Source organism: Meyerozyma guilliermondii, genomic scaffold (assembly GCF_000149425.1).
Source record: "Meyerozyma guilliermondii ATCC 6260 scaffold_1 genomic scaffold, whole genome shotgun sequence".
NCBI lineage: Eukaryota > Fungi > Ascomycota > Pichiomycetes > Serinales > Debaryomycetaceae > Meyerozyma > Meyerozyma guilliermondii.
In genome coordinates, this window is record NW_001809800.1 from 960,571 (window position 1) to 973,068 (window position 12,498).

General features: G+C 42.9%; 10 protein-coding genes across 10 annotated transcripts; 4 read left to right on the top strand and 6 right to left on the bottom strand. All coding sequences in view use genetic code 12, as the record gives it.

Moving 5' to 3' along the window:
- Positions 1-9: 9 nt before the first annotated feature.
- Positions 10-486, bottom strand: TRS20 (TRAPP subunit; the record flags this gene model as incomplete). Its single annotated transcript, XM_001487117.1, has 1 exon — positions 10-486. The coding sequence occupies one exon, from the start codon at positions 484-486 to the stop codon at positions 10-12; it is 477 nt and encodes a 158-aa protein (XP_001487167.2).
- Positions 487-642: 156 nt separating this feature from the next.
- CTA9 (Cta9p) lies at positions 643-1,920 on the top strand (the record flags this gene model as incomplete). The annotated part of the gene is made up of 1 exon (XM_001487118.1): positions 643-1,920. The coding sequence occupies one exon, from the start codon at positions 643-645 to the stop codon at positions 1,918-1,920; it is 1,278 nt and encodes a 425-aa protein (XP_001487168.2).
- Positions 1,921-2,432: 512 nt separating this feature from the next.
- PGUG_00546 (uncharacterized protein) lies at positions 2,433-3,584 on the top strand (the record flags this gene model as incomplete). Its single annotated transcript, XM_001487119.1, has 1 exon — positions 2,433-3,584. The coding sequence occupies one exon, from the start codon at positions 2,433-2,435 to the stop codon at positions 3,582-3,584; it is 1,152 nt and encodes a 383-aa protein (XP_001487169.2).
- Positions 3,585-3,590: 6 nt separating this feature from the next.
- PGUG_00547 (uncharacterized protein) lies at positions 3,591-5,699 on the bottom strand (the record flags this gene model as incomplete). The annotated part of the gene is made up of 1 exon (XM_001487120.1): positions 3,591-5,699. The coding sequence occupies one exon, from the start codon at positions 5,697-5,699 to the stop codon at positions 3,591-3,593; it is 2,109 nt and encodes a 702-aa protein (XP_001487170.2).
- Positions 5,700-5,713: 14 nt separating this feature from the next.
- Positions 5,714-6,676, top strand: PGUG_00548 (uncharacterized protein; the record flags this gene model as incomplete). Its single annotated transcript, XM_001487121.1, has 1 exon — positions 5,714-6,676. One exon carries the CDS (start codon positions 5,714-5,716, stop codon positions 6,674-6,676), a length of 963 nt encoding a protein of 320 aa, XP_001487171.2.
- Positions 6,677-6,820: 144 nt separating this feature from the next.
- Positions 6,821-8,314, top strand: MRS7 (Mrs7p; the record flags this gene model as incomplete). Its single annotated transcript, XM_001487122.1, has 1 exon — positions 6,821-8,314. The coding sequence occupies one exon, from the start codon at positions 6,821-6,823 to the stop codon at positions 8,312-8,314; it is 1,494 nt and encodes a 497-aa protein (XP_001487172.2).
- Positions 8,315-8,390: 76 nt separating this feature from the next.
- On the bottom strand, positions 8,391-8,852 carry DUT1 (bifunctional dITP/dUTP diphosphatase; the record flags this gene model as incomplete). Its single annotated transcript, XM_001487123.1, has 1 exon — positions 8,391-8,852. One exon carries the CDS (start codon positions 8,850-8,852, stop codon positions 8,391-8,393), a length of 462 nt encoding a protein of 153 aa, XP_001487173.1.
- A 66-nt stretch (positions 8,853-8,918) lies between these two features.
- On the bottom strand, positions 8,919-10,031 carry PGUG_00551 (uncharacterized protein; the record flags this gene model as incomplete). The annotated part of the gene is made up of 1 exon (XM_001487124.1): positions 8,919-10,031. One exon carries the CDS (start codon positions 10,029-10,031, stop codon positions 8,919-8,921), a length of 1,113 nt encoding a protein of 370 aa, XP_001487174.2.
- Positions 10,032-10,109: 78 nt separating this feature from the next.
- PGUG_00552 (uncharacterized protein) lies at positions 10,110-10,958 on the bottom strand (the record flags this gene model as incomplete). Its single annotated transcript, XM_001487125.1, has 1 exon — positions 10,110-10,958. One exon carries the CDS (start codon positions 10,956-10,958, stop codon positions 10,110-10,112), a length of 849 nt encoding a protein of 282 aa, XP_001487175.2.
- Positions 10,959-11,074: 116 nt separating this feature from the next.
- Positions 11,075-12,265, bottom strand: TIF (translation initiation factor eIF4A; the record flags this gene model as incomplete). Its single annotated transcript, XM_001487126.1, has 1 exon — positions 11,075-12,265. One exon carries the CDS (start codon positions 12,263-12,265, stop codon positions 11,075-11,077), a length of 1,191 nt encoding a protein of 396 aa, XP_001487176.1.
- Between the last annotated feature and the right edge of the window lie 233 nt (positions 12,266-12,498).

Here is a 12,498-nt window from a genome sequence, read left to right on the forward strand (position 1 = left end):
GTATATAGTCTATAAATACTTTCGTGCGAGCGACTTCAACCTCATATCAAAGTCTGGTGAAGTTATGGCATCGTTGACGGAATAGAACGGATTTAGAAGGCACTTTGTATATAAATCGTAAGCCTCGGAGAAAAATTGTTTCATCGAATTGTCGTCGTTTTTACTACTTGGGAACGGCCCAGTATTTCCATTGGCATCGAAACAGAGAACAAATTTAATGTTTCCTTGAGTGATGAATGCATTGACCAATAGGCCATAAAACAGGTCGATTTTCCCCAAATAAAACTGGTTCAGAGTCCATTGAGAATCTTCAATGAGATCAAGTGACGAATGAGAAATGAACGGAAGAATTTCTTTTACACTTGCAGAAAACTGTGACACTCCAGGTACCACCTGTGAGCTGGGCGCACCCTTGAAAGACGAAAACTCGAGCTCATACACCGGGTTATCTCGCGTACCAATAATGGCAAAGTAGTACGATGACATCGAAGTCTCAACAAAGACAGCCCCACAAACTTTCGATTGTGATCTCACATCCAACCACCAGATTCCGCGACTCAGCGGCTGATTGTTTTGTTTATCGTTCGGAGAAACCTAACGGCAACAAAGCCCTACCGATAATAATATTATCCGGACGTCCTCATGTCGCTCCGGCCCAGCCATTCGTTTTATCTACCGAGGGCGCGTCCAAGGTCGCAACCAATAGATTTTGACAAACCAAATTTCATTTACTCCTCGGATATCGGTGAAATCGTTCAGCTGTTGTCATCCCGCTATGCATTAATAGGCGGCTATAAAAAGGACGTGGTAGACCTTACGGACTATGTCGATGAGCTCACCGAGATACACATAAATATTGAACTTAATCTGCTTTTGGTGCGCAACAAACGTCTTCGAGCATCTGATCTTTTAAAGGAGAATCTCATCTATTTGGCAAGAACCGGCAAGAAGAACCGCAATTACACCAAGGTACCACTCGACCGCTTGTATATCCAGCCCCAAATGTTGGACGAAAATGATATATTCGTTGTTTCCATGTCTCTCAAGATCCTCGACTTCATAGTACGACGTCACAACGACGGAGTGCTGATAACACTTGACTTTTTCAAAGACGAAAACTACGGTATTCTTGTCTTTTGCGACCACACGTTGATTTCCCAACTCGAAAATTATATTTCTATCGTGTTTAACAGATGCCTAACGTCAAACAAGCCATTGGAGCCTGACGACACCCCCATTCGCCATATGGTGGTAATCGACCAGTTGGAAGACGAATCGTCAATCCTCCATGACCACTCCCTTACTGACTCAACCCTTCAAACTAATGATTCCATAGACCTCGATAAATCGTTCCAATACGATACCGAACATGTTGTCGACGATGACTTCGAAACATCATCGTTCGACGATATCGACGACGCCATCATGATGGATGGTGCCACCCGATCCAATAGTCGAGACGACCAGCATACCCATAATCTCCATACGCGACTATCACCACGTTTGAATACCATCGAAGAATGCGACAAAAGTGATAGTTTTGTTAGCGATGTGAACAACTTGAGACATAACGAAAGTGACGAGAAATCCCAGATACCACCCTCTTCCCCAAAATCCCCGGAAGCTGAAGGTCCGTTGACCAGAAAACTGTCAGTGACGTCTTATGCTTCTCCAAAGAAGAATGATAATCTCTCACGCAAAACGTCCACTGCATCATTCTCGATGATTGACTATCAGGATCAGGATTTAGACTTTGCATTCAAGGACAAATCCAACTCTGTACCCATGTACATCAAGGACAATAAGAAGTTCAAATTCATCAAGATTGGCAAGGTGCAAAAGTTTGTCAATTTGTTTGAGGAAAAAGCCAGTGTGGATAGCCAACCATCCTCGCGATGTTCGAGCCCACTTCGACGTTAATAGCATACACGAATACATGATCATACTTCGATATCTTTCTGGTTAATGGTGTCGATCAATTGGTTGAATCTTTCATATACTTTAGCGACATCTATAGTCTCACTGACATCTCCTTCTTCGACACGCATGGTTCCCAAACACCACACTTCTTTTAACCCTCGAGTCATTGTGAGCATATCTTCACATAATCGAATGATCATGAATGCATCTGACTCGATTGTAAGTGATTCTACCGCTAATAGCTCTTTGGACTTATCCTCGACATTGGCAACATCAAATATATCTTGAAACTTTTGTAGTATTTGTTCAATTGTCGAGTCTATCTTCTCTTCGTTAGTAATTGAGTAGCGTGAAAAAACCAAGGTACCTACGTAATAAGGCTATAGATCGTGGTTGCATTGCCGAAACAATTCAAGTTGTGAAGAAATGCGCACTTCTGTGTCACCTGATAGAACTCCAGGTTTTCTTACTGACTCATCGTTTACAAAAAGAATTATACACCAGGGAACTCTATGAGTGAGATATCCATTATAGACCTCGCTTCTAGGCACGCTATCAAGCTGCTTAGTTTAGATGACGAAAAGCGAAAACCTTCGGAAAATCAAAACGAACATGTCAACTCGTCCGCTTGGAAGTTTGATTCAGCCGGCGAATCTACCATTGGTTCGGGTCTCAATTTGAAGGAACGGGGATACTTTGCCATTCCCCAGCCTGAAATTATTCAAAACTATTTGGTTCCTCTTCTGCCGTCACTTCAAGCAAGAATTCTCAAAAATCGTCAAGATATTACCGATATTTTGCAGTCAAAACCAGGAAAAAGGTCCGGTTTTTTGGTGGTTGTGGGTCCTTCTCATCTTCAAGGTATAGAGCAAGCCGAAAGCTTGCGAGATTGGGTGTCCTCCATCCAAGATTTCCCTAATTTACTTGTGAGCGTAAGAACGAACTTGAGTAAACCTCGACTTGTTCTGTTGACAGACGACAAACAGTCACTCATGCCTTACGAGATTGAATTTGGCTTACCCAGGCTTCGTTCTCTCTTGCTTTCCATTGCCAAAGATTGCCCTTTGGTGGGAGATATTACCAACACGATCACACCTCAATACGTTTCCGATTTGTACTCGATGGGAATTGTTGGTTCTGACGTTGTTGAGTCTCAGCTCCATCGTGAGCTTGCCTCAGGAGTTTCATATCCAGTTGGTTTCAGTACAACAACCGAAGAGCCAGTTTTGAACCCAGTAATGTTCAATCACCGCTTGTCTTCGGCATTGGATGCCATGTTTGCATCTGCTCAACCTCATAGATTTCTCTCTGTGACGAAGCTTGGCACCGTGGCAGTTGTGGGAACAGAAGGAAACTCCGACTCGTTTGTGGTGCTTCCACTCTCTTCCATGCCCTCAGAGGACGAAGTTGGCTCGAAAATAAAAGCCATCTACGATTATCCAAAAATTGGCACCGATTCCCCTCGTGTGATGTTGGATGTTGGCAAGCTTGGTGACTCCAATTATGAGGAAGTTCTCAGTTTGGTCAAACGTACCATCAACGGCCCAGCTGGACACAAAGTCATGGGTGTTACAATTGATAGTGGAGACAGCTATGGTCAGGGAAACAAGCAAGTATTGTATGCTGAAAAAATGTTGCACGAAATCAACTCGATTCTTTCATGACTATTCCTATATAAATATCCTAATGATTCTCCATATCACCCTAATAATATATAGAAGGCATCGGAAAACATTGGCAATCACCCATATTATCCGCAAGGAAATGACAATGCAGTTCTCCAAAATAAGGTACAATATCTGCTTATTCCCACTATCACTCATGTTCATATACTCGTTATCCTTCAAAGCTCCGGCTATCATACCTCCAAAAAAAGAGTTATTTAACCGGTCGAGCTTCTCATTGACTTTCCGAAGCTCGTGAGAAATTGAAGTGTTCACCTCACCAATCAGACGATCACTGCTACTTAAAAGATTGTCAATTCGAACCGAATAATTTTCATTGATTTGGTGAATAACAGACTTGATTTCGTCGTTAAATCCGTTGTACAACATCTCATACGCGGGTAATATGTTTTCATGTATCTCGAAGGTAGACTCGTTAAGCCTTACGAGGTCCACTTCCACAATCTCTTGGATTATACTTGTGAGTTTGTTCACTAGATCAGGGTACAGATTGGTCATGTAGTATAGTTTGAGTTCAATAACAGCCTGGAGGTATGAAAATTGTGAGCGAGTAATGCAAATATCCTTGTCGCATGCTTGCAATTGCTCGACTGAAAGCTGAGTAGTTTCTTGGTCGTTATCCGAATCCTGGGGCAGTTCATCGGTATTAACTTGTACCCTCAGCATCGATTTGAATGGTACTTTTTTGACTTCATTTTCCAGTTCGATGTATATCTCTGGTGGAATCATTTTGTAGTTTGGGCTTGAATCCAAGGGATCCACATTATCTTGTTCATTTGACGGCGGGGACACAGGTTTGAAAAACTGCTTACTCAAATCTTCATGAGTCCCCGTTGGTTCCTCTTCCAAGTCTTCCACGTCAGATTCCAGCTCTGAAGTTGAAGGTGATGATCCCAAGTATAATTTTCTTGCTCCACGTTTTACTCTTTTTTTGACATGATGTCGGCGACGATTAGGAGATCTAGCTCTCGAGATCTTTATGAGGAACTTGCCGTCATCTTCGTCAGTGATAGAGGTATTCAAAGACAGACTTTTGAGGTCTTTCGACGAGTCTGAGATGTCATCAGCAAATAGCTTTTCGTGCATTCGCTTTCGAATATTATGACCATGCATATGGATTTCTAGGGACGACTCGTTCGATGTGGGTCTCTTGGGAAACCATAATTGGCCCTTTGGGTTCTTAATTTCATGCCAGTGGTCTTGTCGCCAGGGAGTATCATCAAGAAGTTCGTTGAGGTCAATGCCCCAAAGCATTCTCCAGTTCTTTCGTGAGTCGTTGTGGGAGCTAAATGCATTACATGGTAAAGGAAGAAGCCTTATGGTTAATTGGCGAGGGTACTCTTTGTACTTGGCCCTGATCTTTCTGTTCCTTATGATCTGAAGAGGATTGTATAGCCCTTCCACTCCCGGGTGTGATATTGATTCAGGAGACTGAGACCACTCGTACACACGGTGGATATACAAATACTTGAGTCCCAACATGGTTCTTACCTTGTCTGCTCTAGCCAATGTACTGCTCGAAGCAGCTATAGAAGTATTCTTGCGGTCTTCATTTGGAGGTTGTACCAAATCGTTAGCCTGTACCACTTTCTTCGTGTCCAATAGAATAGAAGCAAGTTGGGATGCTTGTTTTACTTCTACTTCTTGTGGTGCTTTGTCGTCGCTTCTTGCCTTTCTACTGGGCTTGGGGACATCAAAGTTAAGCCAGTCATTACTCACAGCGAACTTCTTTGTTGCTGAATCTGACAGAATCGGTCGCTTGGAGCTCTTCTTTCCTTTGTGGCCGTCTTTTGGCTTATTTCGCTTGGTTTCAGCTTCTCCGTGATCATTCTTGACTTCTCCACTTGATAACCGAAGCGGGATTAAAGGCGATTTAGGAGATACTGGAGTATTCTCCTGAGCAGCCTGCGACGGTGACATGTATAGCGCCGTGTTGTGGGCTCTTTTCGAGGGACGAACGAGCTTTTTTTGTGGAATACGTATAAGTCTGAAACTATAAAGGGTACTGCGGATCGTGTAAAATGTATAGGTGCAGTGGGCGCGGGTGGGGAAATCATGAACCAAAAATAGTGGCACCTTGAGAAGCACCACCATAGTTTTTCACCATAATGCCAATTCCCTACATCAAGTCCAAGGATGATTTGGACTTGTACATATCCCAGAATGATTATGTGATGATCAATTTCACCGCGTCATGGTGTGGTCCGTGCAAAGCAGTGGCACCTATTTTGGAACAATTATACAGCGATCCAGAACAACGGTATAATATGATAGAGGTGGTTAAGGTTGATTTGGATTCTCAGCAGGAGGTGTGTCGTCGGTATGAAGTCACCAGCGTGCCTACGTTTGTTTTTATTGAAAAGGGTAAGGAAACGAGTCGAACAGTGGGAGGAAATATTCCTGAAATCAAACAGAAACTCGATGCCTTGCGGGAGAAAGCTCCTGAGGGATTAAAGAGGAAGGAGAGAGGAACTCCCGTAAAGATTGCAGACGAATTGAAGAAATATATCAGCGGCAATTACGAGATTCTAAATTCTACGGTTCATACTGGAGGCTTTGAAGCACTCAATGCCATCAGCTTATACGCCAACGGAGACTTGAGAGTTACCATCAAGCAGAGTACCAAGAAAATGGGAATTATATCCGATGCCGATGCTCAATTGTTACTCCATGTGCCCTTGATGAACATTTCAAAAGTATATTCGATATTGTTGAAACTCAAAAAGCCCGAATACAAGCAGGAATACGTTCTTGATGAAGAAGATTACTCCCAGGAGACCCAGTTCCCCTCGGTGGTGAAAGTATGGGCAAATCACACCAGTCTCATATCCTTTGACGACGCCGCAAGCGACAATAATCCAGGACACATTGAGAAAATCGGCGAACCGGACGAAAATGGCTGGTACGAGTGTCGCTTGAAGTTTGTCCGGTTTCAAAAGACCCAGTCTCTTACGATCTTTGTCGATGGAGATGACGAAGACTTGCATACATTGATAGATGAAATTGTCATTGTGGGATTGTCGGGAGAAGCTAAGGAGCAGCCAACGCTTCTGGCTCTAGAAGAGGATTAGTCCATATCTACAACCAGTACATAGATCTGAATACATAGCCATGCGGTCCGTGGCTGCCGATGTCTTCCTGCACACGCGCCGTGTCCAGCACCGAAATTTGAACTTGATAAATTTGTGTTGCAACTTTGAACGAGGCGACGAATTATGACCATCATGGGAAGGCAGTTGTCGCTAGGTGTTCGTCGTATTGGAACCCTCTACTCCGCGTCATATCGTCTGCTATCAACAAATCATGGGTTTGCTGTTTCGAAACCTGGTTACCGGAGATTAGGCTTTTCCCCGGTGGCGACGTCTCGGTATAATTTACGTCCTGTGACACTCTTGAGGTTTCACAGGAGTAAATCTGACAAGGCTGAGAGCACTGAAAAGACTGAAAGGGCAGAAACAATCTTGCAAAAAGCAGAAACTCAGGAGTTGTTGCCTATCAAAGATGGCCCAAGTACTCTGCTTGCTAAGCCTGAAGACAGCGAAGTTCCCAAGCCTACTCTTTGGGAGAAAGTCAAGCATGAGGTTCAGCATTACTGGGATGGTACCAAGTTACTCGGTTACGAAATGAAAGTGTCTACAAAATTGCTTTTCAAATTAGCCGCAGGATACGAATTGTCCAGAAGAGAGAAAAACCAGTTGCAACGTACTATGGTCGATGTGATCAGATTGGTTCCCTTTTCCATGTTTGTGCTTATTCCGTTCGCTGAATTGCTCTTACCTGTAGCTTTGAAATTGTTTCCCAACTTGTTACCATCGACGTATGAATCGAAGAAGGACCGTAAGGCAAAGAAGGCAAAGTTGTCACAGACCAGAACTTCTACTTCTGAGTACATTAAGAAAACTATGGAAGAATCCGGATTGAAATTGTCCAAAAAGATTAGTGACAAAGAAAGAGAAGCATTTGTTTCATTTTTCCATATAATCTCCAACGGTCAGAACCCATCTCGTGAGCACTTGATTCAAGTTGCTAGATTGTTCAAAAATGACCAAGTGTTGGATAACTTGTCACGGAACCAGTTGGTAGCAATGGCAAAGTACATGTCTTTGAGACCATTCGGTAACGATTCAATTTTGAGATACCAAATCAGACATCGTTTATTAACCATCATCAAGGATGACAAGGCTATTGACTATGAGGGTGTGGAATCGTTGACTATCCCTGAATTGTACACTGCATGCCAACAGAGAGGTATTAAAACCACGGATGTTTCTCCTGGACATTTGCGAGAGGAGTTGGCTACCTGGTTAGACTTGAGATTGAGACAAAAAATCCCATCGACATTACTCATTTTGTCATCGGTATACACTTATGGAGATAAATCTCGAAGCACTGATACTTACTATGATGCATTGTTGGCGGTTTTGTCGTCTATTCCAGATGAGGTTTACAACGTTGCCAAGTTGGAATTATCGGATGACTCCAAATTGAAGTTGAATATTTTGAAGGAGCAAGACGAGATGATTAACGAGGAGAATTACCGTGAAAAGGACACCGTCAACAAGGTTAAGGATGATATCAACTTGGACGAGTACGAAGATACCGCCAGTGAGGGTATGAAGATAGAACCAGAAGAGGAGGACAAAGTAGCAGAAAAGGAGGCCGTGAAGAAAGCCGAGGAGTCTAACGAAAAGCAAACAACTCAAAAATAAAACCATTCAGGATTGCACATAGATATTAGAGATATTTACGAATGATCGTTATGATTATCAATAAACCCTATTTATTTTAGTTTGTTCCGGTGGATCCAAATCCACCTTCACCTCGTACTGTTTGGTCCAACTCCTCATGTGTAATGGAAACAATTTCAGCATTGATAATCTGTTCCAAAACCAATTGGGCAATTCTGTCACCTTTAACGATTTTAAAGTCTTTATCGGAATGGTTGAAAAGGACAATTTTCACCTCACCTCTGTAATCGGCATCAATGACTCCAGCGCCTGTAGAGATTCCATGCTTGACCGCCAATCCAGATCTGGGGGCGACTCGGCCATAAGTACCAACTGGAACTATAACGCTAATGTCAGTGCTTACCATACCTTGGCCCTTGGCAGGAATCACTGCATCCTCAGAGGAGTATAAATCGTAGCCTGCGGCCAATTCTGAACCTTTAGTGGGTAAGGTGGCTTTGTCAGACCTCAAGAAGACTTTGAGTTCTGGTCCTGTTCTTTGTTTTTTGGGGGTAGTCATATCTAGGAAGAAGTGAAAAATTCGAGAGTCGCGTCGCGTCAAATATGAAAGTGTCTATGAAAGTGTCTATGAAAGTCTGTCTATGTGCAAGTTGCCATTCTCTATATATATAAGACGGTCGGTGTAGGCTCTTTCAAGGTAATGCCAGTCACCAAATTTTCCTTTGATATCATTACGCCAATTGTACGATAATGAGGCATGACGTACTCTTCCCACTGAGTAAATGTAGTCCATCACCATTGATGTTTTCCAATCGAGGATTTCATGCTTGTATTTGTGAGAGTAAATTCTCTTATCTTGCGGGCTGTACTGGACTTTTTCATGGTCAGAGAGTCCTTTCCAATGATTAGCAGCAGCAATTGAAACTGCTGCATTCTTTCGTTGGTGGACACTCAATTTTCCATCGGGAACTTGCCTGATTTCTTCTGGTGAAGGAAGGTAGTCGCTATAGTTCTGCTTATAAAAATTCAGGTACCCGCTAGAATATTTAGGAAGTCTTGAAGTGCTCATGATGAACTTGTTTCGTCTATCAGCAAGGCTCACAAACTGCTCTTTTTCTTCGACCAGTAGCTCCCTAAACAGACCGTGTCCATCTTGAGCACGAAAAAGTGTTTCTGGCCTCATGAACCGACGATTGAACGACTCTGGTATCAAGTTATCGTAGTAGTCTCTTTCAAATTCATGCGGTGATTTTTTGGCTCGAAGTTTGTCTTTTATGATTTCCCAAGGATATAGACCCAGTAATGGATACGGATTGAATCTGTGCTTATTCTCGTACCGTTTTATATACTCCACCACTTCGTATCCTCTCCATATTCTCAACAGATGCAAATAAATATCATTTTTCATGGTATCAAAACTTTGTTTTGTGTCGTCAGAAAGGTTCTTCCATAGCCTCTTGTGTTTCTGTTTAGCTAGCAATTGAGCTTGTTGACTAAACAAGTCAAAACCACTTAGTTTGGTTGGTTGATGATGGACAAACTCTCGATAAATGGAGCTGTTTGTGTCTACATACTCTAGGTCTTGAGAGCCGAAAAGTAGTTTGTGGATGCGATGCTTCTCTTCCTGAAGCTCGGAAGATAAAATGGGATAGCCCAAGTCAAATGGTGTTTTATTCCAAAGTTTGCATTTTTGCAGAGAAATGCGTTTCAACATAATGCGACAGACTACAGAGTCCATATATAGAGGACACAAAATAAATTATACCCATTTTTTTCATTATACCCAATTTCCGATGCCGTTTAGCAGCCTCCAATTCTAATCACCTAGAATTGCATCTTTATTCAAGGTCTCGTACAATTTCACCTTGAGCACCAATGGTGCGTTCTTGATGGTTCGAATAGCACCAGTAGGTTCGGTCGTCGAGGTACGTATGACGGTCAGCTCGTCGGTATTGAGCCGGTGGCCCAAGTATGTCAATGTGGACTGACGAAATATACACTGGAAGAGAGTAAGTTGTAGTACCATGATCACCACATCACTTAGAATCAATTGAGGAAGTCCCAAAGGTATGATTTTCTTGAACCACACAGTTTTCGAGGGAACATTGGGTGTGGACTCACCTATGAATGAAACAAACCACCAGGTACCATGCTCGATAACTGACAATTTATCTTCATCGGCAATCAGTATAAGCCATGCCACCACAAGTCCATGGTATATACATACGAAAAACGTCTTTGCGTACATAAACCAGCATACGCGTCTGAAGATTATGTCTTGTCGTTCCTCCTTTTCCCATGCTTGAAGCCCATCTGCTTGATTTATGGTTCGAATCATTGTCGGCAACCAGGTTTGTTCGGCTCGGGATCGAGCCAAAGTGATGGAACCACAACTTAGGATCAGTTGAGCAGTCCCATGAAGTAGTATGGGCACTATACATGCCGAATGGCAATATTTGACAAACTGAAATGCCATCAATATATATACTAGTGCTTCTAATTGCTTGATGACATGGATCTGATGTCGGGTTTTATTGTGGCCGTCTTGTCTGATGGAGAAAGTATGGAGTTCCTCCTGTTCCACTATCTTGGACGCCGACTCGGTGACGTAGCCTGGGATCTCCAGTGGTTCATCCTGTGGAAAACTGCCTGGAATAAGGGTCATGGCTAAGTTAAACAAGTCAGTGCGATTCCAATCGATCGCTGCGGCGCGCGCTACAAAAGTGTCCTAAGAATCATGTAATTTGCTAAAAAAATACATACCCCGAGCTAAGGGTGGAATTAGTTAAACAACTCACCAATGTTGGCAGGCATCTCCTCGATTTGAGTCGAGTAGAATTTTTCAATCTCTCTCATCATACCAACATCCTCATCGGTGACAAAGTTGATGGCAACACCCTTTCTACCGAAACGACCACCTCTACCGATTCTATGAATGTAGTTTTCCTTGTTGGCAGGCAAGTCGTAGTTGATAACCAAGGACACTTGTTGCACATCGATACCTCTGGCCAACAAGTCAGTGGCAATCAATATACGAGAGGAACCCGATCTGAATTCGTTCATGATAGTGTCTCTGTCAGATTGAGGAAGGTCGGCGTGAATGGCAGAAACGGTAAAGTTCTCAGCCTTCAACTTGGTGGTCAAGAATTCAACCTTGGATCTGGTGTTACAGAAAATAACAGCTTGGGTAACGGAGATGGAGTCGTACAAGTCACACAAACAGTCAAACTTGAAGTCTTCTTGTTCAACGTTAATGTAGAATTGCTTGATACCTTCCAAAGTCAATTCATCCTTCTTGACCAAGATTCTAACAGGGTTGTTCATAAACTTGGTAGTAACTTCCAACACATCTTGAGGCATGGTGGCAGACAACAACACAACTTGAGTGGTTTCTGGCAACAAACGGAAGATATTGTAGATCTGCTCCTTGAAACCGGACGACAACATCTCATCGGCTTCATCCATGATGAACATCTTAACCTTGTCAGTTCTGAAGAAACGACGTTCAATCATGTCGAAAACTCTACCAGGAGTACCAACAACAATTTGAACACCGGACTTGAAGGCCTCGATATCATCCTTCATGGAGGTACCACCAATGGAAGCATGAACGGTAACGTTCAAGTATAAACCAATGTGGGTGATAACGTTTTGAATTTGCAAAGCCAATTCTCTGGTTGGAGCCAAGATCAAAGCTTGGGTAGCCTTCAAGTTCTCGTCAATTCTTTGCAAAGCAGAGATGGTGAAGGTGGCGGTCTTACCGGTACCGGATTGAGCTTGAGCCAACACATCACGTCCCTCGGTGATGGGCAAAATAGCTCTTTGTTGAATAGCGGATGGCGATTCGTAACCGTAACCGAAAATACCTCTAACGATATTTGGCTTCAAGTTCAAGTCATCGAACGAGTAGACAACATTGTCATAGTTGGTCTCGATGGTGTTAGCGTCGATTTCGTTGAATTCCTGCGACATTCTGGTTTTTCAATAAGAAATTTCCCTGGCAATGATTTTGGGATCACAGAGAAAAAAATGATGAAAATTTGGCGCCCGTGCACCAGGCCGGGTAACACGATGCCGTCTTATCTGGCTGCAAGAAAGTTGGCTAGTGAGATGATGATTAGATGATATCGGAGTATAGTTCTTTGATCTTTCATTGATTTGAAAAGTTCTACGCTCTCGTTACTACTCGACCAATTTTTCAATCA